Source organism: Tetrao urogallus (assembly GCF_951394365.1).
Source record: "Tetrao urogallus genome assembly, chromosome: 16".
NCBI classification, from domain to species: domain Eukaryota; kingdom Metazoa; phylum Chordata; class Aves; order Galliformes; family Phasianidae; genus Tetrao; species Tetrao urogallus.
This window is the reverse complement of record NC_136829.1, coordinates 7,415,381-7,442,558: the sequence shown is the minus strand read 5'-3', so window position 1 is coordinate 7,442,558 and position 27,178 is coordinate 7,415,381. Positions and strand designations below refer to the sequence as shown.

The 27,178-nt window shown below is 34.7% G+C and overlaps 1 protein-coding gene across 1 annotated transcript; it reads left to right on the top strand.

Annotated features, from left to right (window-relative positions):
* Positions 1 to 1,808: 1,808 nt before the first annotated feature.
* On the top strand, positions 1,809 to 27,178 carry SYCP2 (synaptonemal complex protein 2; the record flags this gene model as incomplete). The annotated part of the gene is made up of 45 exons (XM_079543573.1): positions 1,809 to 1,832; positions 2,509 to 2,652; positions 2,846 to 2,978; positions 3,300 to 3,400; positions 3,938 to 3,962; positions 4,960 to 5,045; positions 5,866 to 5,954; positions 6,458 to 6,492; positions 7,112 to 7,254; positions 7,335 to 7,387; positions 8,231 to 8,276; positions 8,489 to 8,584; positions 9,080 to 9,140; positions 9,639 to 9,787; positions 10,393 to 10,467; positions 10,767 to 10,916; positions 11,835 to 11,934; positions 13,441 to 13,559; positions 13,871 to 13,966; positions 14,093 to 14,168; positions 14,270 to 14,327; positions 14,895 to 15,034; positions 15,120 to 15,266; positions 15,372 to 15,478; positions 15,967 to 16,076; positions 16,702 to 16,738; positions 17,362 to 17,426; positions 17,534 to 17,591; positions 18,278 to 18,333; positions 18,862 to 18,910; positions 19,033 to 19,207; positions 19,595 to 19,659; positions 20,588 to 20,761; positions 21,504 to 21,684; positions 22,135 to 22,385; positions 22,510 to 22,689; positions 23,282 to 23,363; positions 23,958 to 24,119; positions 24,420 to 24,547; positions 24,956 to 25,050; positions 25,150 to 25,249; positions 25,789 to 25,847; positions 26,136 to 26,214; positions 26,678 to 26,734; positions 27,107 to 27,178. 45 exons carry the CDS (start codon positions 1,809 to 1,811, stop codon positions 27,176 to 27,178), a joined length of 4,488 nt encoding a protein of 1,495 aa, XP_079399699.1.

Here is a 27,178-nt window from a genome sequence, read left to right as displayed (position 1 = left end):
AATTCTACTGCTGACCTTTCTCGTGCCAAACAAAACTGTTAAGTATGCCGAGAGAGAACGTGATCGCAGCGAATGCTGCAGTTAATGCTCAGCGCCCATTAGCCCGGCGCTGGCCGCGCTCCGACCTCATACCGCTTGTCATTTGCTTGAATTGCAGTGACATCTGGTGGCACGCTGAGCGCTTTCTGTACAGCTGTTCTGCCATTTATAGCTCCCATTTGCTTTCTTTCCCTTTTTAGAAAACCGGTGGGATGAGTATTTTATTTACACGGTGCAGGTTTGCGGGCTGTGACGCGCGGTTTTCCCACACGGTGCGATGCGGGATCAGCACAGCCCCGTGTCGGTCACAGGTCTGTAATTCTGTACTGTGCTCTGACGGTAATGAAAATGTTTTTTAATTAAGCGCTTGAATGCATTACATCGGTTTACCGAACTCCATCGTGCTGGCTCGTTTGCATTACACCCTGACATCGTTATTCTAAACGAGGGACGGCGGAACATTAGAGGTGCTCGCAGCTTTGTAAGGCGAGGCGTGACCGCGCGCAACGCACGGCTTCCCTCGGAGGGCACAGCCCTGCCCACACGCACGTCTCCCGCCGGCCGATGCACTCACTGCCCGGCGCGAGCCGCACCTTCGCGTCAGCGCTCTCTGCCAGCAGGCACCCAACGAGCGCCGCCCGGCGGAAACTGCGCGTGCCCGAAGAAGGCGGAAGAGTCTTTCACAGTAAGAGGAATCCGCCTCCCGCTTACATTTCCGACGACGATTGGCTGCATGGGTCCACGATCTCGGGCGGTGATTGGCTGGGAATCAGTAGGTCTGGGTGTGATTGGCCGGCGGGAAGTGGCGGTTTTTTTTCTCTCGCCGGCGGTGAGGTGAGGGCCGCCATGTTGGAGGTTCTGCTGCTACTTGGTGGCGCTGCGGGGCGTTCTTTTCTCAGTAACGAGGCCCTGGGGACATGCCAGTAACTGCGGGTGTTCAGGTGGTGGAGGTGTCCGTTGTACGTCGGGAAAGAAGCACCTGGAATGGTGGTTATATCGAATTCTCTGGCTAGACAGGAGATGAGAGAATTGTGAGGTGATAATAAAGACCTCAGTGTAGACAGTTCCATTAGTGTACTGGAAAACTTAAAAATAAATCACCCTGGGTTTGTTATTTCTGTGTTACTCAGGAGTACAAAAACAGCTGTTGGGTGCCCCCAGTCGATTCTTATGCAGAAGTCGTTTTCTGTTTTTAATTGCTGTTTTCCCATGTCTAGTTCCATGTGATTTCTGGAGTGGGGAGGCCAAAGCACTCTGTGTACATCAGTAGAGACATGTTAACATTCACAGCATGGGGATGTTTTGCTCTGGGTTAAATCCAATGCAATTACTTTTGTCTGCTCTTGAGTTTTAAGCTAATGTTTTCAGAAATCTGTAACTTAAAAATCTTGGAGCTATTAGGCATCTCAGTGCTCACTATTTTCCGTATAATTAGGACTCTTCACCACGTGCGTTACTGTATCTTTCTTAAATAATCTCATTTTCCATTTTATAATGAGGCCTTTCTATATTCTTGCTGTTGGCTTGCATATGCTGAACAATCTATGCTGGCAGGACAGCCTGCCATTTTCTGCTCTTCCTAGCTCAAGTGTATTGAGAATCCACTGCAGTACTCCTATTTCGATTTTGTCAAAGCTAATCATTGGAACTGGTATTATAACTAATTAATTACACAATGTTTGCAAAATCTATTGGAAGTTTGTATCAGTGAACTGTGTTTCACTCAAGTAATAATTGTTCCCTTCTCATGTAGCTCATCAATTGCCAAAATGGCAGCCAGGAAGGAGATGCAGGTATGTGCCTATGGACTGGAATATGGTGTGGATTGTTTTAATTAATAACTTTAAGGGCCTCTACTGGTGTTTTAACTAGAAGTACAATTTGTACAACAGCAAACAATGTGTTCAGAAGAAATTTTCCATTGCTATATGTTACTTCTAAGCAGCTGGTTAGAAACTGAGAACAGAAAGGTGTTATTGATACAAATAATTAATATGCATTTGATATACTTAATGTGGTTGGGATGGTACTCAAGACTGAAATGTTTAAACCTACCTTTAATCTAGTTTTAGAAAGAATAGAGAGGCATAATAATAAAGGAAGTTATACATATGTTGGTAGCTTTTAAAGTCAGTAATATGTAATTTAAAAATGCAGTATTAAGTGCCAAGGAGAGGGTAAGAACACAGTAAGTACTTATGTAAGTGCTTACTGGTGATACAAGGAAAGAAAAAAGCATCCAGTTAAGGAAAACTGGCAAACTGTTAGAAGGTGGGTAAGTATTTGTGTGATTAATGCATTAGATATGGTGTTCTGTACCTCAGAACCTTTTTATGTTTAATGGTTTTGTGATTCAGTATATTTGCTGAGAATCTAACAGATGACAACATAAAAATAAAGATTAAGCATTATAAAATCAGAGTCAGTCTTAAGACAGAAATGTATCACTGTGTGCTTCTTTTATTCTAGCAGTTTGAAAAGCTAATTGATGAAGTTACAAGGAAAAAAAATTTTGAATTATTAGAACAATACCTGGAAAGAGAAGATTGTGAAAATATCTCTTACAAATGCAGCAAACAGTTCGTCAGCAAGTTAGACAAGCTTCTGTGTCAGGTGATCTCATTGTTACATCAGAATAATTCGTGCTCGTCTGAAAAATGCTTTTTTCATTTGTACCAGCAGTTGATTTGGAAAACTGAAATAAAATTTAAGACTCTCAGTTCTTGAGAATACAGAGACGTGCTTAATTAAATGTAAGATTTTCTGGAAGTATGAACTGAAGCCGGTGTTACAATGTTGATTTCAGGAACTTGACAAACAAGAAATCAAAAGTGTTTCAACTTTACTAACTTCTCTTTGGAAGTGTGGGGAAAAAATCAGCATAGCAGGCGACAATGGACTCCCAGCAATGATAAAATGTGGCCTTATTGGAAAGATAAGTATAACCATAAAGCATGTGGGAAAATATGAGTGAAGAATATGTGAGTAATGCTTCAGCACTGAACAACTTAGTATTCAGTTTAGTCTTTGATTGCCTTTTGAGTTAAGGATTTCTTACTATTTCACAACAAGCATTACTCTGATTAAAGTGTTTTAGCTTATGCAACCAGGTTTGCACTGAAATGTGCTCAGGAAGCTGGTAATGTTTTTGCTGTTGTTTTAATCTTTGTATAGTCAGTGTAGTTTTTCTGAAGTATGATACAGTCTTGTTCTTTTTTGTGCTTTTAATGTAAGTTTGCTTTTATTTTTCTCTTACATGGTTAATTGGTATGAAAAGTTAAAAGGAATTTTGATTCTCAGAGGAAATGAAAAGAACAAAATCGTTACAAGTCTGGCTGAAGATTTCTTCAATGTACTACTGGTAAAAAAAAATATGTTGATGATTAAATATATTGTTTGTGAAAAGAGTTGTTAGTACGTTGGCAACAAAAAGGCTTTCAAGCATTTTTCTATTTAGTATCCCTCTAATGCTAATGTTACAATGATTTCTGAGACAGATTATAAGTCTCTTCGGACAGTTTGTCTGCATTCATGCTTGTTAGCATCATTTAAAAAAAAAAAATTCAGTGAACAAAAATATCACGTCTCTGTTTTGATTTTTATTACCCAAGTTAGTTGTATGCTAATCCCTTGTCCAAGGGCCCACAGTTTATAAGATCTGGGAGTTTTTAATAAAAAATGTATACATAAAAAAGTTATAGGAAGCAATTTGAATACATTTACTAAAATATTTGAGGATACTAGACTTAACATTAGAAAATGTCTGCTGTGTTCCTCATTAAGGATTTGAGGGTGAAATAATTGTAAAGTCTTAAATGCTTTTTATTTGCCAGCTTTGGGTACGTTATCTAAATTTTATGCTGTAATACTTACAGTACCTTCTTTTTTTTTATTGTAGATTGTATATGACAGCAGACCTGAAGGTGGGCTTAAAGGAATTCTGTTCTAGATATCATAGTTAAAATCTCTTTCAGAGCTCTTCAGACGTTCTCAATGTTAAAACAACTATTTGTGGAACCATTTGAACACAAGGTGGTTCTGAGAGCAGTTCTGTGTGAATAATAAGGGTAGTATAAAATTTTGTGATTAATGTGAATGAACAGATCTGTGTTCTGCACCCAGTAAACATCGAGGACTTGTCCTCAAGAGGGCTGTGCTGTGCGCTTCTCTTGTGCTCGTGAGAAAGGCAGCTTGATTGTGAATTGCATTTTTATGTGGAGAAAAAGCCTGAATGACAGTTGTAATCTTTTATTGTTTAAGGTTTGTGTATTGACAAGTTTTCTTTGTAACTTGATAATATTGGCAACAAAAGCAAGAAAGTTTCTTCTCCTCAGTGATGGCGACTAAGAGGTTTTCATTAAGAGAGCAGTGTTACCTAACAACTGCCACAGCTCCACATAGCATGGTTGTTCTCCTCTTTGGATGGCTATTGTGAATATCACACTGTTCTTACCTTTCACTAAAGTAGCACAAATGGTAGAAAGTACAGACTGTTTTGCTGTCACTGTCAAAATCTCAAAGGGCCCGTTTTCCTCAGTTTTGGGAATCCAATCCCAGAGCTCTCAGAAGTGACATGTGCAACTGATTGGAATATATTTTAAAAATTAATGATCTTCTTGTACAAGGGATTTCCACAGTTAGAATGTGGTAGACAGGAATAGAAACATCATACAGATTTTTATGATATTTTCTGTAGATGGAAGTACTACTCTGTACTGCATTTTGACTACAAGATGCTTATTTTTAAATACCAGTAATTCTGTATAGAAAAGAAGGCATGCTGTGTTTTCGAATTTTAGTGCTAATTCTGAATTAGCACTATGTTTACACCTGCAAATAAAAATCTTTTCCCAAATGCTGGAATTTTTGCTAATTTTTAATGTTTTTTTTTCTTTTTTTTTTTTTCCCTCTGGTTATTAGGTAAAATGGAAATGCTAGAAAACTTTGTTTTGAGAACATGTACCATCATAACTGATGTAAGAATTAATATTTATGTCCAACAAGAGGTAAACACTTCTTTTTTTTTTTAAGCAGCATTTTTCTCATTGGTATTTAGATATACTTTGCAAAGATAAGTGTACAAATGCCACAATTAGGTAATGTTGTGGTGTAGTATAGTAGCATCTGAAGGACAAGTTACTATTTCTCTGGGGATGCTGGTTGGCATTTGTGCTACTAACCGTTCAGTTTTGCTTTGGGCAGTAAATTGGAAAACAGTGGTAGGATGATGCTGTTGAGAAAGCTATATAAAGGCATAGGAGATAAAATGCTCTATTACAGTTGCTAGAAATTCTTTAGATATTTGCAGGAGATCACAGAATCACAGAATTGTGGGGCTTGGAAGGGGCCTCTAGATGTCTGTACCTTCAGTATACTCCAAATTTCTCCTATTTAATTTACTAACATGATGTTTTCAAGGTTTTCCTTTCTCTTTAAAGAAAAGAGTTTTGGGTTTTATGTTTCTTTGTTGTGTTTTATTGTGTTTGATTTTGGCTTTTTTCTTTTTTCTTTTTTTTTCCCCTCCCCTGTAATCTTCTCTAAAGGCTACATCTCCAAAGCAAGGGTGTTTGCATGCAAATTTGAGGTATAATTTAGCTTAGCAATCAGCTTCAGATGGCAGTCTCTCTCTGGAAGTTTTCTGCTATATTTACACCTGGAAATAAGAAACATAAATACCATTTAAGGCCAAACAATTATTTTCTTGTTTTTCAATTATTTAAGCATGTTATTTTGATATATTGATTAGATCCTGAATACAGGTGCAGAATAACTTAAACTTCAGTAACTTACTTTATGTTTAATTTGAATCCTTTTTTTCTGACTCAGGTAGTAAGAAAACTTAATTTAATGCTTGACAGCATGCCTCGAGATGCCAGGAAAAAGATATTTTCTACGGAGGAGATGTTGCTTGTCATGTAAATGATCTTCAATATTTTTTTAAATCATTAAATTATTTGCATATCTGTAAAGATATTTTCTTACTAAGACTTTTTATAAGGCATGATAGTCCACGTCTAACTCATTTTTGCATTTTGCGTTTGCTGTTAAGTTGCCTGTGGTAGTGTCAGTGGCAGATATTCTCATCGGCTATTCCCCCTTATTTAATCCTTGTTACATTCATAGTCAATTATAGGACTGGGTGAATCCCTCACTGGAAGGGCAGACTATTTGCATGTTTGGAAAACTTTTCATAGCATTAAAAGAAAAAAAAGACGTGTACCTGGTGGTTCGATTCTCCGGTATTGCTTTCAGATGTATGTATGCTCTTTGCAAATGAAAGACCTGCCCCTCTGGAGTCTTAATAATTGGATGGAATCATATTTTCATCTCATATGTTGGAAAGTTGTAATTAAGTAAACTTTTCTTCTGTGCTTTGTTTTGCTGTCATAATTTGATGAAACGCTGCTTACTTTTTCAGGAGTGACATGGGTAGGAGAATTTTGGATGCTGGAGGTGAGCATGGCTAACAAACATTTTATCATTGATATTAAAAATTACATGTAGTCCCATTTAAAAATCCAGGGAATACCTTAGAAGCTGCAGAACATTGCAGTAATTGTCCTCTGAAGAATAAAATATTGCAAGAGTACTCTGCCTGCAAACAGGAATGTCTCAGATGTATGCAGGATCAGACTAACCTCGTGAACTTGTTGGTCCTCTTCTCTTGCAAGTGAATTTTAAAACAGCAGAAGATCAGAAAGTAGTAAGTCTCTGAGGACAGTGAACTGTTTACCACATTTAATATTTATTAATTTTTGCCAAGGGTCACTTTGGTTTCTCTCTGATTCAAGCAAAAGCTGAACATTTCCTATCTTTGCTTATATGTGTAGCATTGCTTTGACCTTCCTTGAGAGTTTAGTTGAAGTCTCATTTTTGAATCATCATCATTTTGTTCAGTCATCCTTATTCCCTTAATTCTATATTTCCTTTATGGATTACATACTTGGGTATAATGAGATATGCAATATGGAAAGTTTGACGCTGCTGGTAATAGGTTCTTACATAATTATTATTTTTTAAAATCAGTAGTATTCTTAAAACTACTATTCCTGTAAAATGTATTGTGCTGTAGACTATGACCTGCAAGTAGCCATCACAGAAGCTTTGTGCAGAATGATACCAGAGAAACAAAGAAGAGAACTGGCATGCCAATGGTTTTCCATGGAGTTTGTGTCCAATGCATTTAAAGGAATTAAAGATTCAGAGTTTGAAACAGTAAGTCATATTAAGAATATTTCCATCGTGATAGATTTTCATTTTTTACTTTCTACATGGAAATCTTTCTGTTTTAATAGGATTGCAGAAAATTTCTTAACCAGGTGAATGGCATGCTTGGAGATAAAAGAAGGTAAAATGTTTTTGTTTTTAAAGCTAGTATGTTTTTGGCACAGAAACTGCATTTGGTGAACTCAACAAAGCAATACAAGCAAATAAGACTAGTCTTACTGTGGTGCAAAGGCAAGGAAGTGTGCAGAATTCAGTTCTTTTAAAACATTAAATAATAAAGAAGCGCTGTCTTTTGGCATGTTACCATAGATATTATCTTCTCTATCAAATGCTAATTTTATGTAATTCCTATACTTGGAAAAAAAAAATGTAACAAATTGAAGAAACTGTTCTTTAAGTAAAGGGCATTCATTTGAAAAGATTCTTAAGCAATAAAAAATCCATGCTTTGTTAATTTGTTAATTCATTAAATGTATCATCTAATAATAGTTAGCAATCTATTGATGTATATATTCCTTTGATTTGGGATGTTTGTGCTGAGCTAATGATCAATGAAGATATCTGTTAGAGAAATAGAACATTTAAAAAGGAGAAAGTACAGACTCTTTTTCCTATCTATATGATCGCATCTTCTGTATATTTTATGTCACGATGGCGTAGAAGATATTGTCTACTATCCCTATAGCAGCTCCATGTTCAGTTTTGAATACCTATTATAAGACCATTTCTACAATATCAGTAAATATGAACGCAGAAAGGAGATCTGAGATCACTCTTTGCTCGTTGGGGATTCACATTATCTCCTTTGGGGAAGAAGTGCCAGGAAGTGACTGTTCCTTTCAGTCCTGCAATTCCAAAGTCTGTAAAGCACATAAATTTTGTGCTGAAAACAATACAGTTGCTGTGCTCAGATATGCCAAATTTACAGTGTTTCAGTCTTTGACAAAATATCCTTTTCTTACAGGGTTTTTACATATCCGTGTTTATCAGCAGCTCTTGATAAATATGAGGTAAATTGCAGGCTAAATCGTATATCCACAGATTTTTATTTGTGCAGGTGAGGTATTTCTTTGCCTTTTAGTTCAGAAAGCAGGGTTTAAATAAAATTATTTGTCAGGCATATACAGTATTTGAAATTTGTCAACCTGTGACACAAAGCCTAATAGCTGGTATAAACTCTCATTCTCAGCTCTTGCTCTTCTGTCTTCATTTTTCATTTCAGCTACAGCTCCCGTTGGATGAAAATCTTGAAGAATTTTGGATTGATTTCAATGTTGGCAGTAGAAGTGTATCTTTCTACGTGGCAGCAGATAATGCAGTAAGCTAAGTTTTGTCTGTCATATTGATCCTTCTGAAGAAGTAGATGTGTGCTTTCTCAAGTATATCAAGTATGTTATATATGCATCTACAATGTGGAGACAAAAAAAATAGATTTGGTGCAGAAATAGGTAAATATTGCTGGTAGAAATTGGTGTTGCTATTCTTTTTTCATGCATGTAGATCAAAGAATTTCAAAGTAATGACTTTTTAATGCTGTTTGTGAACAATTCAGTATATAATTGCACCTATGAACAAGAAACTGTTTACAAAATTGGAATCATAGAATCACATGGAAGTTGTAGGATTTGTAGGTAACTCAACTTTTTAGATGAGTATTTTTACCAAAGCTCTTCAGGGGCGTTTTCAGTTTCATTGTAATAAAGGCTGTTGACAACTGAAAACTTGTTTTCACTGGAATGCTTTCTAATTAGTGTCCTTAATTTATCTCTAATATTATATTTATCTTTTCAAAATTGTGTATTTTTCACATGAGGATCAGCAATGGGAAACAGTCATCATACCAGAGGAAGAGGTAGACCTATACAACCTTGAAGGTATTGGCAGTAATGAATCTGATGTTTTGTTATGCCCTAGTGGAGATTTTCAAACTGATCAAAGCAAAGTTCACATCCAAAACAGTGTAGGTGCATTTGTTTTTATCAAATTGCACTGCACTCATGTTAGTAGTTTAAGCACGCAGGTGCAATTTAAATAATTTTAAAGTAATATCTTATTTCAATGCAAAATAAAACATCAGATGGTGACTTTAATAATCTTCCGTTCAAATATCTTAGATTAGTTTTGTAAAAACCTATAATTGGTCTGCAGCTATGATAGGTAACCTTCAGAGAAAATGCTACGGGTTAATATATAAATATTTTTACATGATTGAATCTTAAATTACTTCAGTAATAAAGTAGAATAAGTAGAATTAATTAAATAAAAGGTGCATTTCAATAGCTGAATTGATGCACACAGTTATCAACTGTTTACTGCTTAAAGTGGCTACTTAAATGTAATGAAAAACATTCTGCAATTTTGTTTTTGTCCAGAGAAAGATTCAAAGAAATTATTAACAATAGATCTAAAAAGCCCAATGAATGTGGGAAATCAAGAAGGAGAGAAATTTTTTTTATACTTTGATTCTATCTTGGAAATCGAAGATGTAGCCAGAAAGATTTATGGGTTAAATAAATGTAAGGTAAGATGCAAACACCTTTCATATGTTTTTGAGTCAGTTTGAAATGATGTGTTATTGCCATGTTATTATGACTGATTATTGTATTGATTTCTACTTAGGGAGTTTCTTTAGTCACAGTGTTAGTAAGAATGTTGATTCTTTGGTAACGTGTTATTTTCAGTGAAGTTATGTAATAAATTTAAAAATAATTGTTACAAAACCAGACAGGCTGCAGTGGGATCACCTTTCTTTTTTTCTTATATGCAAAATCATGTAAATAATACTTATGACTTTGCAGTAACATGGGAAACAGACAGCAGTCTACCAAAATGTCTCATTCAGTTCAGTTTGCAGTATGCTTAGCCCTTCAGGAATTGACTCAGTCAAAAACTGTTTGCCAGACATCTTATTTCTTTACTGCTTGGTGCAAACTACTTTGCCCTGCGCTCTTCCTAGTTGAGAAACTCAGTAGGACTGGAAAAGCTGTGAGCTTGCAGACTGTATTTTCCCCTCTAACCTGTGTAATTTCAGGCACTTCTGATCTCTGACTTAAGCATTTTCTTTTTTGTTTCTTGTTTAAAAATAAATGAGCAAAGTGTTTTCTTAGACAGTTTCTCCCTTTATAGGAATTCGGTAAGAAGCAGTCTATGTCAGTTGCTAAAACAACAGTGCATATCATCTTTGATGAAAGTGGATCACAGGTATGCTGAAATCACTGTTTTCTTGCTTTTTATAATGGTTAGTATGATTATCTAACTAATGGTGACTGACTGTAAAAACAAGGATGTTTTAAATGCCAGTGAACAAAGATAGCTGTACAACTTACAGTTTCTATACTAATTGGCTACTGAATGTAAAGAAGTTCGTCTGAATGCGTGTGCGTTTGTATGTACAAATATAACATGTTTCAGTATGTTGATTTATGTATATTTGTATATGTGTATATTTAGAATTTTATTCATTTCTGTATGTATGCATCTTCACACACATGCACGTATAGGTTCTGGTGCCAGAAAGTCAGTTGTCACCATGTTTGGAAGAAAAATCTGAAGATGCCAAATTCAGTAAGTCCAAAGCACAGCAACTTCCTGGAATTCAGAGGTCTTTGAATAAAAACAACCAAGATAAATGCAAAGATGATTCCTGCAAGGTAAGTTGGAGTTCCTATGATCTTGCAGTAAGCTGTGTAAAACCTTCTTTGAAAAAGTTTGCCAGAATTTATTTATACTGTTTCAAAATACATAACAGAAAAGTAATGTTTGCATACTTTAAAAGACCATTGTTCTGATAGAATTCTAATTAGATAGAAATGATTTTAAAGCATGTTTAGATACCCTATGATATGCAGAAGTTCTGGAAACTTATTAATTATTAGCTATAATAATAGCTGTTAATTAGAGACAACTCCTTATAGGCTTGGTATTCACAGAGAACAAGATTTACAAAAAAGCTGAGGTGTGGCTGTCAGGATGTATCCTGTACCTTCATTAACCAAACCACAATCTGTTGGGACTGCTGCTATTCATTGCTTATTCTCTGTTTAAACTGGGAGGAGCAGAATTGTGAAGCCTTTTGCCACACAATCACTCTACAGTCGTGAAATGGTAAATGCATTGTGGTTCTACCAGAGCTAACTGCAGATATCACAGGGATAGGAGAAAAAGATGAAGTAATGCTGTCGTTTCCTCACCATGCAGTAGTTATGCAGTGCATGTGTTGCTGGGAGTTGTTTTCAGTAAACCTGTTCCTGTGGAAACTCCTGAAAGTAATCTTAGTTCTTTTGATTGTTAACAAAGGATGGAATTTGGCCTTGCTTTGTTGAGTTAAATTAGAAAAATAATAATGCTGCTCTCAGTTAAAATCCAGAGTTAAATAATCCAAGTGTTATGGTAAACTTTCTCATGGTGAGAATTGCATGAAAATCAGTTGTTACATTGACGAGTACAGCAAGAGCAGCTGGTGTTTCAATAACAAAGTGTTAAAAGTCTCTTGGAAATAGGTTTCTAGAATCTTACGTTGTCACCCTTAAGACTGTATATAATGATCAAGTGTTTTTCCTTGCCTCAAGATCACCACGTCTTGTAAAAGGAAAGTGTCTGAAGCATCAGTGCTTATTCCTGCAACTGCAAGATTTTCCACACGGAGTCCACTGGTATTTCTTAGTACATGTAAGTTTGCAGGTACTTTCAGGGTAGAAATAAGCTGTAGTCTTTGAAGTCGCTAATTGTGAATAATATGGTACAGGAATGAACTGTGATCCATTGCAGGGCTGGAAAGGAGTAATGTGGGCTTCATAAAATCTCTCCAGCAGATACTTTAAGCTTGAAATTTTTAAAGTAGGCCACCTGCTATACTGTTCCATAGACATGATGCAGACAGAATAGCATTCCAAACAGCTGAAAGCTACCCATTTCTTGTAATTACACTGACAGTAAGTTGTTTGTGATGGGGCAAGCTAAGTCATCTTGTGAGGTGAAGTAGTAAACAATAGGGTAGAACTAAAATATGGGAGGTTTTTTCTTGCTTTCCTCGTGACTGCCATTCACCACTGGTTTAAAGAATTCTTGGCAGTGCTTTTATGGCAGTTGAAGTGGGAAATCAAGTTTTTCCCGTATGCCTATCCACCACTTGCATTTTACTGGGATGTTTTAGACAAAACAATTTGCAAGCCTGTGATATTCATTGTGATGGTTTTGTAGAAACTGTTTCTTTGGGAGTTGATGATGTTTCTAGTGAATAAGGTGGAATCAAGGGCAGGTTTGAATTGCAGGTCTAGTGCTTCAGATGCTTACTTCAAAAGCTGTTTCTTATTAAAAAATATATATAAGGAGGATACTTTTCTTTGTAACAAATAGGAGTCATTGTTTCTTCCTAACAGCGCTACTGTAATACACTTAGCACTTTCTAAAAGGAAGTGACTTACAAGTCCAGTAGAGGCTGCAGATGAAACTAGTGGCCAAGCACGTGATTAATTTTCTGTTTTAATGGTCTCAAATGATCAATATACCTGTGTATATCCCTTTGTCATGCAATTAAAGAGTAACAGGCTAGAAATTAAAGGATTTTCAAATTAGGGTGGAACGGGACCAGAGGGAATGGTTTCAAGCTACGGCAGTGGAGTTTCAAACTGGACATTAGGAAGTATTACTTTTCAGAAAGGGTGGTCAGGCACTGGAATGGATGCCCAGGGAGGTGGTGGAGTCACCGAGCCTGGGGGTGTTCAAGGAAAGACTGGATGTTGTGTTGAGAGACATGGTTTAGTGGGAGCTATTGGTAATAAGTGAACGGTTGGACTGGATGAGCTTTTAGGTCTTTTCCAACCTTGGTGATTCTATGATTCTAAGACAGAGATAAATTCTGTACTTTTTTTTAATTTGGAACTTACTACATTATCTATTCCAGTAAAATGTGTTTTACTGTAAAATATCTTCATGCATGACTAAATATTTTCTTCCGGAGCACAGATGTAAAACATTGCTTTCTTCCAGACATCCACTGTATATTGGCTCATTAACCTCTGTGTGACTTAATTGAAGTCAGTAGAATTATTAAAGATGCATACTGAGTTTATGTAAATGCTAGTCACTCTTTTAAAGTTTATGGAATAAAAGAGATCATGGGCAATGCTCTTCATATTGGTCTAGAATTATAACACATCTCTCGTTTGCTTTCAGCCACTCCTTCTAAAGGACGATGCAAGTTACCTTTGGAAATGATGAGCTCTGTTGAAAGGTCTAACAGTAATGCAGTAAAGGGAACCAGAACTAAAAATTTATATCAGGAGCTTACTGAAGTATGTATGTCGTCTTTAGCTAAGTCTTTTACTTAGAATAGCATGTGTTCTACTTTGTTCCTAATTTGTGCTTGGAAGAGCTAGCGTTCTGCAATCAGTGAATATCTTACAGAAAACAGAGTGGTTCTTGGGTCAGATTCAGGTCAAATTCCTGATTACAGGATTCTGAGGCATTTTATATAGCCATGCTTCAGAAAAAGACTTCATTGTATTGAATGTATCATTTAGAATACTTTGAGCGTTACTTAGTACTAAAATTTGTTTTGCTTTTATGGATTGTAATGGTCACTGTTATTTATTGTACTTTCTAGAATGGGCAAAGATGTACATCAGATAATGAATTTTGTGAAACAGAGCAGAATACCAGGAAATCAAAAATCAGAGAAGAGGCAGAACTACCAGAAAAGGTATTGGAACCAGTACTTCAATGAAAAGAAGTAATGATTCAATATTTTATTCAAGAAATGATAAATTTGAGACACCTTTTTTTTGTAATGTTATGTAACTGTTTTATTTTGCATGTTGCTCTTCAGGCCACACTCCCTACAGTAGAAGTTTTAAAATTTTTACCAGAAGCAGAAAATGGAACCACTGAAAAACAAACTTTAGGCAAGTCATTTTAAGAGAGTTATTTGTCCTTATTTTATTTTTTTAAATCTTGTACATTCCTTTTGTAATAATGATTGGTAACAAATTAATATCTCATTTAGACGAGGCATTAGATATCGTTCCTGATTCCCAGCGAACAGGGAGAAGCAACAAACAACTGTAAGTACTGAAAAAGAATACCAAGTCACTGCTGGTTTGTGACTCAGTGCAATGAAAAGGTTTTCAGTTCATGAAAAGGTTCATCTGTTGTTTTTAACTTTATAATTGAAGTCTGATTATTTTGAAAATAGTGGTCATTAGCAAGATCAGAGTGGTAGTTTAATGTTCAGTGTTAATAAGGAGAATAATTCTTTCAGATTACAACAGATAGTAAAGTAAAAATGACATGGGTTTGCATACAGTGAGCTGTGCCATAAGAAGTAGTAAACACATTCTAATTGTAACTCTGTAGGGGCACCACATTGTTGTCTTGTTCAGTTTTAGTGGTGGCCATAGGATACCAAAACAACCTCTTTGCAACTGCCTTTTTGTATATATAATTTGTGAAGTTCTGTCATTTTACAAAGCATAGATTAATTGAACAATAGTAGCAGGTTTACACACCAGTGTAAAATGCATTGATAATCTATAAGCTAGCTCTGTTTCCCTATGCTGTGATGCGTGTTATTGTAGTTCAGCCTCACTTCCTGCAATTAACTGATAACACAATGGTATCATTTTTATTAGACTGCCTGGTCATTTGAAAAGTTCTTCTGATAAAAAAAGAACAAGGAGAAAAAGAATGTGTTCTGCCCCTGAGAAGAATATAGCAACTGGTGACAGACAAAAGCTAAATCTGTCATTGGAACAATCATCTCACACAGGTTGTGTTCATATTTTCTTAAGTGTTAGCTCAAAAATGGTGTTTCAGATGAGATTTTAACCTGTAGTTGTGCTTTCTTTCTGACTTAGCTCCTATTCTTAGTGAAAGAGCTATGAAACATAAAACTTTTTGTTCGGTTTTTGGAAGTGCTTCTCCAGATAAACAAATAAATAAAAGAAAGCAACAAAGAAATGGAACTGAAATCACAAGGGAAGAAAACTGCAAAGTACTGAGTGGTGAGTCAAAGTGCATTAATAACTTGGAACAGAAGCAGTTAAATACAGAATGGAAAACTATTTCAACTACTACTGAAACATTTAAAACATGTCTTTCTGATAAAGTGCCAGAAACATCTTTGCATTCTGATTTTACAAAACACAACAATACTGAAGAGGAAGCTGATGTTCTCTTGAGAAAGGAGACTGCAGGTCATGAAAAGTCAAAAATGGTGAGAGCTTCTTTCCTTCATTTTTTCAACTTGTAATTGGGCAAATTGTTGCACTGCCAGTATTTCCAAATTTATTATACTTTCATTTACTCACAAACTTATTTTTACATTGATTTTTTTCAACTATTACAGAGTGAATTAAATGTCAGGCAAACAGTTTACTTTTTCAGCTTGACCTGTTAAAGATCACTTTAGTCTGTATATTTTTTTTAATTGTGCTTTTTATTAATAGTTCTTAAATATGGACTGGCTTGTACTGCTCATACACATCTCATCCATTACTTCTAAATGTTACACTATGTTAAAACATTCAAAACAAGATATCTGCCAGACTCACATAAGGAAAATGATTTTCAAAGGAATGTGATTTAGTACATCTAGAAGACTGTTTAATTAGGTTTAGGTGATTGTTAGGAACTAGTAGCTGTTTCAGCCTTTTCTTTTTGCTGAATGGTGTCAAAGTTGAGTATTAAACTCTATTATTTCAGAAAATAAAATCTAAAGAAATCACAGATGCAACAAAATCACTAATTAGTAAAATCAGTGACAGATATAAAGATGGGAAGAGCAAAACAAGAGACTCTTTGGTTTTCAACAGGTATGAAATAAACAATTTACTTATGTTTTTTCTGCACAGCACTACACCTGCAATCTACTCCACTATCTACAGTTATTGCACATCTGGCTTTTATATGGCTTGTTCACTTCTGATAAACCACCTTGTACTGAAGAGTAAGAAGGGAATTAGCTGCAGTAATTGAAATAATTGAAATTGCTAGAGATTTCATTCAGTGTTCTTTCACTCATTTGTTCACAGAACTTTTCTCTGGAGAAAATTTAGCTGGGATATTTGGTGGGTGTCTATTCAGGGTTCAGTGTTATGAAGATCCTAGTTGTCATCTCCTGAAATAACTGCCTGCTAGATGTGCAGACCCTGTAGTGTTGCTACCTGATCTGGAATTTTTCTACAGCACAAATGAAATGAGTGGGACCTAATTTCTTTTTAGCCACTTGTTTTTGTATTTAAATGCTTGAATACCTTTAAATTTGTTGTATTGTGTGAGGCTCTTATTTATATAAGCACTACTTTAATGTAGATATTCTAGCTACCATTTAATAAAACATACTGTTGGGTTTTTGGTGGCTTTTGTTTGGTTGGGTTTTTTTTTTGGTTTTTTTTTTTGTTGTTGTTGTTTTGTTTTGTGTTTTTTTTTTTTTTTTAGATCGTGTCCAAATAAATCCTGTTTCAGTGTCAATAAGGTAACTTAAGCTTCTGCTTCTCTTTGACTCTTTTCTTACTGGATATGTGTGCAGATATGAGGACAGCTGGTAGATGTGAACCAAAAGTTCAAAAATGTTGATGAATGTTAATTATGCACTGATTGTTTCTAGTTGACATACTTTATGTACAGGTTTATGTTATCTGGAATAATATTTTTATGAGGGCAGTTAGCCAGAGAAACCCAAATTAATTTCTGCTTATGTATTCTATAATTGAATCTGTTTACTTATGATTAATATGGACTCCTTTGAATGTGACAATGCTAAATTTTAAGAATTAAATTATTATAACAGCCAAGCTGGACTGAATGAAACTATAGAATACTCAGATGAAATAAAGCCAGGATACAAAAACTAGTCCTAATGTATGGTGGGAAAACAACACAAGGCTTTCTTAGCATCCTTATAGAATAAGTTCTTAAAGGATTTAGCTTTTACTAGCTTTTTTCCAGTTTTGGCATATTCTATTATTGCTAATCTAGTGCAAATCTGAGAATCTTCTTGAGTTTTTTTTCCTTAAATTCATGCTGAAAACTTTTTTTTGAGGAGGCAGTTTGTATGGTCCAAATTTGGTAGATGAGTAACTTGTGATTTATGTCTAGGAAAATATTCAGAATAGAAATCTGAAAACTACTACTTGTCTGGATACGGCTGCTGATCATAGCGTGTAAGTAGTTATCACATTTTCAAACAAAATTTCCAGATACCCTTATTGAACTTTGAAAAATAATCATTTATTCACTCACAAAACTGATTTCTGCATCTGTTTGACAGGTATGATGTGTACAACTTCAACGTCAGTGTGTTTAATGAGCCTACAATAAAAGTCGGAGTAAGAATATCACTGAAATGCTTATGTAATTAATAGAATGGAAAGTAGCTTCATCAAATTAAAGTTACGTCTACTGAAAGTATCATCACCAGTTAAAACTCAAATTAGCATCACTGAAAGGAGTGAGAGAAAATAGCTTTGCCATATCCTGGTTTTTATGTTCATACACCTCCATCACTTTCAGATGTGTGATGGTATATGCTGTCTTACAGTTCTGGCCACTTAAAGCTTAAAGGGTTTTCTTGAACTAAGAATGAAACAGTTCGTTGGGAGTGTTACATATCTGTTATCCTAAAAACAGTATTGCCTTCTTTTCAATTTCCTAGCTTGTAAAGCTGGCTTTGCCCAGCTGCTGAGTAAAAAGAAAAGGTAAAAGCAAATGAAAGACAATGTTTTGCCTTTGTTGTTAAGCAGAGCCTGCTGAATAGGTGACAGTAGTGGAAAAAAGTGGTTGGAAACTAATGAATTGTTTGAAGACATGAAAGCTTCAATCAGTTCCAGTTGGTTTCAATTATCTGATTTTAAATAATTTCCAAGATGGAAATTAAGTTGGAATTTGATTGCTGAGTGTAAAAACTGAGCTAAAAAGCCCTTAAGTGTGTTATCTGGTGGCCTGTTTCATTTTGTTTAAAAAGAATAATGAAGAAAAATTTTAATTTGTTTCTCATTTATTTGCATTTTTCTAGATCCAAGACTGCTGTGCTAAGGAAGCAAACACTCATACAGATCCAAACAAAAAAGAGTATGGATGTCATTTTGTATTTTTGTCCTTTGATTATAAGCAAGTACAGTACTGTCTACATTCCCTACCATTGCATTATGACAATCCAGGGAACGTGTATATCTGTACTGCTTCTTTTCATGCAGTAAACATAGTTGCTGTCGTCTCCTAGGCTGTTTTATGGTTTTTCTTTGGAAAACTTCTATATAACTTGTAAAAATAAAGACTGTGTTTCATGAAGGAAATGCTCTTCAAAATTCTCTTTGTGGAATAATACTGAAGGGATTTTAACCTCCTGAAATTGGGTAGCTTTTTGTTAACGTCTAGCTTGCAAAGGGACATATTGCTAGGTGTGCTGTTACTGGTCTTTAGCAAATACATGCATGCTTCAGGGCTTACAGCAAACAGGTCTTTCTAAAATGAGTTTCAAATGAAAGCTTGGTACAGCCATTTGAAACCTTAAGCCATACTTCAGATGGAAAGCTGAAAAATTTGGTATTTTAAATGTTGATGTGTTGCTTAAGGGTGTTTTTTCTTTTTTTAATCAAGGAACCCAGGTGAAAGTAAAACTAGCTCTGAAATGAAATCAGGAAGAAAAGTAAGGTTCAGATTTTTTGTGAATCATCTTACCTTGTCTTTCTGTATTTAAATACCAGTGATGAAAGTGAAAGATAAATTATAAAAGTAAATGAACAACACAGAACAATTTTTTTTTTACAGACTAGATACAATCAAAGCAAAAAGCATTTTTTCAGTGACACAGACACAGAATACAGAGGAGATGACAGCAAGACAGACATCAGCTGGCTACAAAAATCCAAAGCACCATCTAAGCCACAGATAATTGATTACAGTAGAAATAAAAACTTAGGGAAGTCAAAAAGAGAAGGCAAAAGTAAGAATCCTTCTTAATTTCTTAAATATGCTGCAATAAAATTTGTCCATTAGAGTAGAGCTTGTAGCAGCTTTTATTTTTACATATAGTAGGTTTTAGTTGTTCCGTTTCCAAGCACAAAGACTTCTTGAATCTGATCTCCTAACCATTTAGAAAGGTTAATTTCCAGAAAGTCTGCATTTTAATATGTAAAATTATTGGAGAATAGGACTCAAGGTTTTTCTCAAGAAAAAACAACCCTATCTTTTTAATAAGTGCACTGAAGGTTGTTTACTGGACCATCTTTGTAGTGACAAAATTGTTCAGTGATTTAACAGTTGAAACTCTCTAAATGTTGAGAATTTAATGATGATGCTGATTTTCCATTTTTATTTACTGTAACATCAGAGAAGTTCTCTGAACTCCCTTGCTGGATGGATACGCCCAAAGGCAAAACAGCAAAAGAGAAAAAGGTAAATGTAAATTTTGCAAACTGACTTGAAATACATATTCATTCCAGAAACTGCTTTTTACATATTTTTTTGTAAATACGTGCATTTCTGCACATCTACTGCAAGGTCACTTTCTAAATAAAGTTAGCTGCTTTCAGGTGCTATAGTTTTTTTAGGTAGTATTTAGTAAGTATTTCAGGCATGATACAAGCTGTGAGTTAGAAATATTACTGTACATCAATACTTTTGTAAGTTTTTTTACTGAACTATTGATTATATCTATTTACTGTTTAATAATAATCTACTCCACTGAATGTGCCATTAGCTTTTTGCTGAGGGTTTTCATGTGGCTAATATGCTTAATTGCACATCAGTGGCTCTGAGATTATAGCCTCTTTAATTGAATATAGGCAATGTACTGAAACTAAAGAGAAAAATGCTTCACATTAATGAGGAATAATAATTGGAAGGTGTTGTGAGCCTATTAAAACTTTGGGTATAATAAATTACGTGTATGTTAGTGTAAGTTCTTTGTAAATACTTGTAAACCACAGCTTTGAAAGAAACAAACATAAACAAATGTTACTCTGTCCCCTTCAAACCACTTTTTGGTCTGTCAGACTGTACTATAATTATTTAAATCTCCTTAATGGTAGTAGCTTAAAACTGTTCACGTGCATTCAGTTTAAATTGTGGACATGAAAATACTGCTGTTTGTATGTACCAGTGGTGATGTCCATGTAAATCAAATCAGCTCTTTGAGTATTTAATTAATGAGCACTGAATAGATGTACAACTGTCCTTTTTTTAGTAGCAAGCTTCCCCAGAACTTCCTGTTAAAGTTAATTTGAAATAATGGATTTCAAGTAATTAAAGTAGCTTACCTGCTGTTTACTCTTCCATATTTATTATTTTGATATGAATTGAAGATGTGCTTATTTTTCCAAAGCTAAGTGAATGTAAAAAACAAAGTTCAGTAACTGATGACATGATGGAACAAACCACCAGACCAAAACGACCTCAAAGAGCAGTGCAGCCAAAAAATTACAAAGATCCTTCCAGTTCAGAGTCAGGAAGTGAATTTTCAGCATGTACCTATAAGAGGGAAAAATCAAAAGGACAGGTATGCAGTTGCAGTGTAAAAAATCTACTTGTGCCCTGTTTTTCAAACTAGAGTCTGGTTTACTTTTTGTTTTATGCTCCTGAATCTTAAGTTTCCAATACGAACAAGTTGTGTCATTTTTAAATTATGAGTAGTTAGCTGCTAAGGAAATACATTCAAAATAGTCACAGTAGCATGTCAGCTTCTGTGTATGAAATGTATTCAGCTGTGAAGTGCTGCTGTATCCTTTATTTAACAACACGAAAAACTTTTTTTGAAAATGTGCATGCTTTAAATGAGAGATTTTAGTAAGCCTGAGAGTTGTTGTTGAGATGATGTGATTCCGACAATGCTACGACAATTCTGCATGCAATAGAAAATACTGAATTGATAGAGGGGGGTTATGTCCATACATTTGTTGAGAATCTAAATAGAGTTTAATTAAGTGGTGATGAGTGCTAAATAAAACCAATTCATTCATTTAACATCACATTTCAATATACATGGAAAAGCCTGTTGACTTGGTTGGTTGAATTCTGAAGCATCGGGATTTGTCTGTAATGGTTCAGAACTTTGTAAGAATAGAAATTTGGCTTCTGAATTATGCTAATTCCGTGCGTATTGACAGTAGAGCAGCTGATGTCCTTCTTAATTATATTCCTTTTTGGATCTTTTGTTTGTTCAACTGTGCATAAAAATAATTCTCTCTTTACCTATTTGTATGTTTACAAGTAATGTTTATATTGACTCATTATTTTAATAGAAAGGTGTGAATGAGAAAAACAAAGATGGTAATCATCAGAAGGATCTCCAGAATTTGGTGGAGCCAAAGACAGCAGCAAACTGTGTAAATAAAGCATTTATTAAATCAAAGAACTCTACAGAACAAGAGGAAATTGAAATGTCTTCACCTGAGAGTCCTGCATCTCTAGAGACAATGAGATGTATGCATTTTGATTTTAGTTTATAGAAATACCACAGCAAGTGTTGGTAGTTAAAATGAAGATTGACACAGTACTACAATTTTACATTTATTTCATGGCTTTAACATGAGATCTCCTAAATCAGTGTGTATACTACTTAATTTAAGGAAATGTGTTAATGTCATTAACTCTCTTATAGATTTTTACACTTGTTTGATACCAACATTTTATAGTTGTGTAAGTGAAAGTAGGCTGTTAGAATTAATCTGCTAAACAGCTAAAATAATGTGGGGGATGCAAAAAGCATTGTGTGGCAAGAATTATACCAATAAGTGGAGTAAAATTTCCCCCATCTGTGACTGGTAAACACCTAGATTAAGGACAGTCAGCAGTATGGGGCTTTAGCATGCTGGGTTGTTGTGTTTTTTTTTTTCTTTCATTCATGCTGAAAGTTAAGAAATTGTTCTCTAGGTGCTGAGAGAACATCAGAGGGATGTGTTACTCAGGACCATACTTCTAGTGAGGGGTCACCTGGTCTTCAGAAGTCAACACCAGAAAAAAACGAAACAGTAGACTTTGAGAAAGGAATCTCTCCAAGTAATCTCTGTCTACAAAAGAAAAATACTCAACATACGCATCTAAACCTGTCTCCTGAAATGACTGTTACAAAGTTAACACTTGGAAAGAAAAGTTTTTCACCAGTTCTAACTGCTTCATCTTTGGTAAGAATGTTAAAGGTACTTTACAGTTATTTTAACTGAAGTTATTCCATTCAGCTGCTACATGTCTTAATGCTTTTGGAGATCTCATTTCAATAATGTTTTTTTTTTATTTGTTAATGTGTAGCTCAACTTAACTTCAGTAACCCCACATAAAGCATACTGTGGAAAAAACGCAGAGGGATCTGTATCTGAAACATGTGATGCTGATGAAAATTTAAGTTTTACACGTGGCTTTTCAGACAAAATTTCTATTGAAGGAAAACAACAAGACATTACTAAACCTGTCATGAAAAAGAAAGGAGAGGTATGTTACTAGATTCAGTGCTCCTTAGGAAAAAGCTGCTGCTTTTCACGTGTTTTATATACTTTACATTTCCCTGAGATCTCATCAAGTGTATTTTTCTTACTTAATGTTAAGCACCAGATATAATGCTTGCTTGTGACTTCCTTGAAAAACACTCATCCCTCAACAATACTACTCAATTTTTAAATACTTGAAATAATGTAAGGAGATCTATAAAGAAAGAATTGTATCCCAACAAGGCTAATTATACAAATATCTTAAAAATATATGAATTTTTTCTTCATCTTGAGCTTCAGTGTGAATGATAAAATATCTTTCATAGATTCCACAATTGTGACACTTGAATGGAGAAATTCTTGAGGTAGGGTAGGAAAGTTCAGTACAGTAATGTATTACTTAATGTAACAACTGTTGTAGCGTTGGCAAATTAAACAGAAATCTACACCTTCAACCCATTTCTCATATTCTTTTTTTTCCTGGTGAATAAAGTGCTTTTGACTCAGTTGGGAAATAATGTTTGTGTACCATTGCAAGTAGCCATTAGTTCTTACTGCTTATTTGTCTTTTTCCTACGATTGTTTATTTCTTTTAGGAATTATCTCCAGTATCTGTGTCCACTGGAAGTGAAGTACAGTCTTGGAGTCAAGAACCTTATGCCCCTGCACATGAGTCAGGTACAAACACTCAATTTAAGGCAAAAGACTGTGGCTTTCTGTGTGACTGTATTGGTTAAGAAAAGCATTTATTCACCACAGAAGATTCAAATAGTTGTGCCATGTTTCTCTTTATAGTTTTTCAGTATCATTCAATTTTTTTTTTTTTCCTATTTTCTCTGCTTTAAGTACCCTCCAAAAACTGGAACTTGGGCTCCAAAATGCAGTTACTGTAAAGAGAGCTTGTTCTCTTCAGAAAGTAGTAGATCAAGAAGCATTCTCACTGATACTGTGTGCATGGGGGGGGGGGGGGAGGGGGGCAGTGGGGGGGAGGAGGAGCAATAATAGTATTATCTGGAATATAGAGTTGATAGTGAATCTCTTTAATAAGAGAGAAGTCTTGCATGAGTAAAAAAGTTCTGTATTCCACTGAAATTTGGTTCATGAACATGAAGTGGTCATTATCATCTGAACATGCCCTGTATAAATGCAGTGCTCTTTTTTTGTTTAATGGGTTAATTGTATTTTGAGCCAGAGGGCCAACAAACTTTTCATCTTCTGATCCCATTGTTCCAAATAATTCTAAAATGAAACATTTTTTCACATTTATTTAAGGGCCAACTTCACATGTATTTCTCAAACGAAAGTATCAGCGAGATACAGAAAGCCGTTCTGATGAAGTAGAAACAAGCAAAGAGGAGGAAAAGAGAAGAAGCAGAAGAACAAAGTTACAGCCTAGGAAATTATTTAAAACAGATGAAGCTGTTACTTACAGAGGTTAATTATGAAATAAAAGTTGATTATAGTTGTGGAGAAGTTTGACAATAGTGTAACTTAGTTTCAAACCAAGAAGTTAATACCCATAAAAGTTTCAAAATGGTAATATCTATTAAGTTTCAAAAAAATATGCAAAATATTTAGAAGCTCTCCTTTTTAACAGACAGAAATTGATATGAAAATAGAACTGGGTCAGCTGTCTACTTGGGAAAATTAATCTGTTTTTAATAACAGCCCCGTTGTTATTAAAAAGGATACTTCACTCTGAAGTATGATGATCTTTTTTTTTCAACACTACAGAGTATGAAAATTTGTCCTCTGTATCTGTAAGTGATCCAGCTGCTTTGGATGTGGACATCTGGGAACCTGGTTGTTCAACTATCGATATATGTCAGAAGCTCCAAAAAGAATACACTAAGAAAATTGAGGCAAGATATTTTATGTACAGTGTTAGTTATGTATGTGGTTGAATGTCCATATGAATTGTAGTTTTGTCTTACATTATAAAATTTGCTTAAAAAAGAAATTAAAAAATCAAAGCATTGTAGAGCTTTTAGGAATTTGTTAAAGGGAAAAAAAACACAAGCCAAAACAATGCATCTGTTCACCTAAGACAGCTGCAAGATTGCAGTTGTTATTCCATGTGTGCTTTCTCTATCCTCAGGAATTCTGTTTTTCAAGTAGTGTATTTCTAATTCTATCTTAAAAAAAAAACTTAAAAATAAAAAAAATGGAGGAAAAAAAAAGGGAGAGAAAAACCTATTATTTTATTTGATACTATTGCTTTTTTCTTCAAGTGAAAATGATCTGCAAGTAATGTTAAAATACCTCTACAGAGCCGTTCACGGAAAATGGAGCATTTTGCAAAGCAGTCATTAAGAGCTGCCAACCAGCATTTGACAACGTTGAATCAACAGCTTCTTGAATGCAGGTCTGTAAAGAAATAATTATCTTAAAACAATTAAAAATCAATGAATGCCTTCTAATCTTTTCTCTTTTTTTTCTTTTCTTTTTTTTTTTTTTTTAATAGGCTCAAGCAGCTGGACAGATTTCATATTGTTATTCTTCAGGAAATTGAGAATTTTGAGAAAGATTCTCAGTCCCTGAATAACATGGAGAAAGAATTACTGGTTTGTTTTTAATTACTTTATCACATAAAAAACAAGTTCTTGTGAAATCTATGGATTACTTATAAGATCTTTCACTTTACATCATTAATTCTGATTTTTAAAAAAACTCTTTGTCTTCCTTGTAGATGAGTCACGTTTCAAATAATGAATTTGAAATGTCAGGATTTGATTATGCTACGCTGTTAGAATTTCTGTCACTATTAGGTTTTCTTCCTGGAACAAACAACTCATGCTACTTCTAATGGGCTGTTAATGCCATTTCATGAGCCTTATTTCAGTTGGCCTGCATTTCAGGCTGTGTGTTCTGAGACAGGTCAGTTGCCTGCTGCATGGTGTAGTGTGAAATTAAAAAAAAATGTTCTGCCAACCAAACTTATGTTTGTTTGCTTTAAAGCCTCAAAGGTGACTGTTTACCTACTTCACATTCTGTGCTGAGCCTATAATTGTAGTTTATAGTATTCAAATTAGATTGTAGTCATTCCTAGTTTAGAAAATACCAGTTACTGTTGTCTGTCATCTGTTAATATCTTTCTTTCCAGACTTTTTGGAAAAAAAATAAGCATACTTTCAGTACGTTCATGAAGAATGAGCAACAGAGGTGAGTAGGCTTTATTGGTGATGTTTCAAAATTCCTTTTCTGATGTAAATTCAAGAAAAGTAAGCTAACTTCTGTTTTTTATGCAATTGCTCTCTTCCATAAAATAAGGATAACAGGCGAGATGAGAAAAAGAGATTAAAACATGACTGTTCTCCAATAGCAATAATGATGTTAAGACTTATTCACACATTTAAGTGCAATTAGACTACAAATAATGAGATGGACTCATGATATTTGTGAAATGGTCACATATAACAGATCTATTTTAATTGACTTATACTTCTTTAGGCTGCAGATCCTTAAAACATCCTTTGAAAAGAACATCCACCATAGTGTTGACTATGAAGAAAGTATTTTTACTTCAGAGGTAGTACAAGCTTTCAGTTCTTTTTCTGGTTTTAATCAATTCTATTTCTTTAATTATGCTAACAGATACCATTATTCATTTTTTTTTCCAAATAAATTCCTTATTCCTTATAGAAGTGCATTAATGCCATGTAGGTATTTTCATAGCTTGTCCTCTGTCATCAAATACTTGTAATGCAACAATATTCTGTGCTTAAGAGCTAGATTCCACCCATTAGGAGGTGCCTACAATTATCTGTAAAATCACTGCAAGATGATTGCTGCATTCTGTGACTGTTCACCATGGTTACTCATTCAAGAAAGATCAACGTAGATGCAAACAGTCTCTCTCCTTAAGCAAGTAGATGGATGTACATCCTTTTGTTTTACAGTTTTAAGCCAGTTAGGGATGTAATTGTCGTACTGAAAATGTGTTATCAATTGCAAGCAGAGACAATGCATTTGGTATAAATACCTTTTTATAGGTGCATCTGATGAAAGAAGACATGAAAGGACTCCAAGAGAAATTTCTTAAAGAAATGGTAAATGAAGTTGTCTTGTTTTCCTTTTTATTTGCTTATGATAATGTAAGTATAGTTGTTTGAACATTAGATTTTACAGTTTTTAGCAATTTATTGTCCTATCAGGGGGGGAAAAAAAAAGGAGAAAAAAAAAAAAAGAGAATCTAAGTATTACTGGTATTAAATATTTTAAGCATTTTAAGTGAGTGATAAAAGTAGCCAGTATGGATATGCTATTTGATTTCTGACTCCTAGTATTTTGAATGTTAACATGGAAAAGTATCATATTTCAGATACTTTATAAGCAGGATACTATACACAAGAATTACAATGTGGAAGAAAAAGAAAAGGTTTTATTCAAAGTAAGTGGTAACTGTAATGCTTTCTGCACAGCAAGAAGAGGAACTGATTAATGTTCGCAGAGGATTGCAGACATTATTTCTAGCAGAAGATGGAAAATTCTGA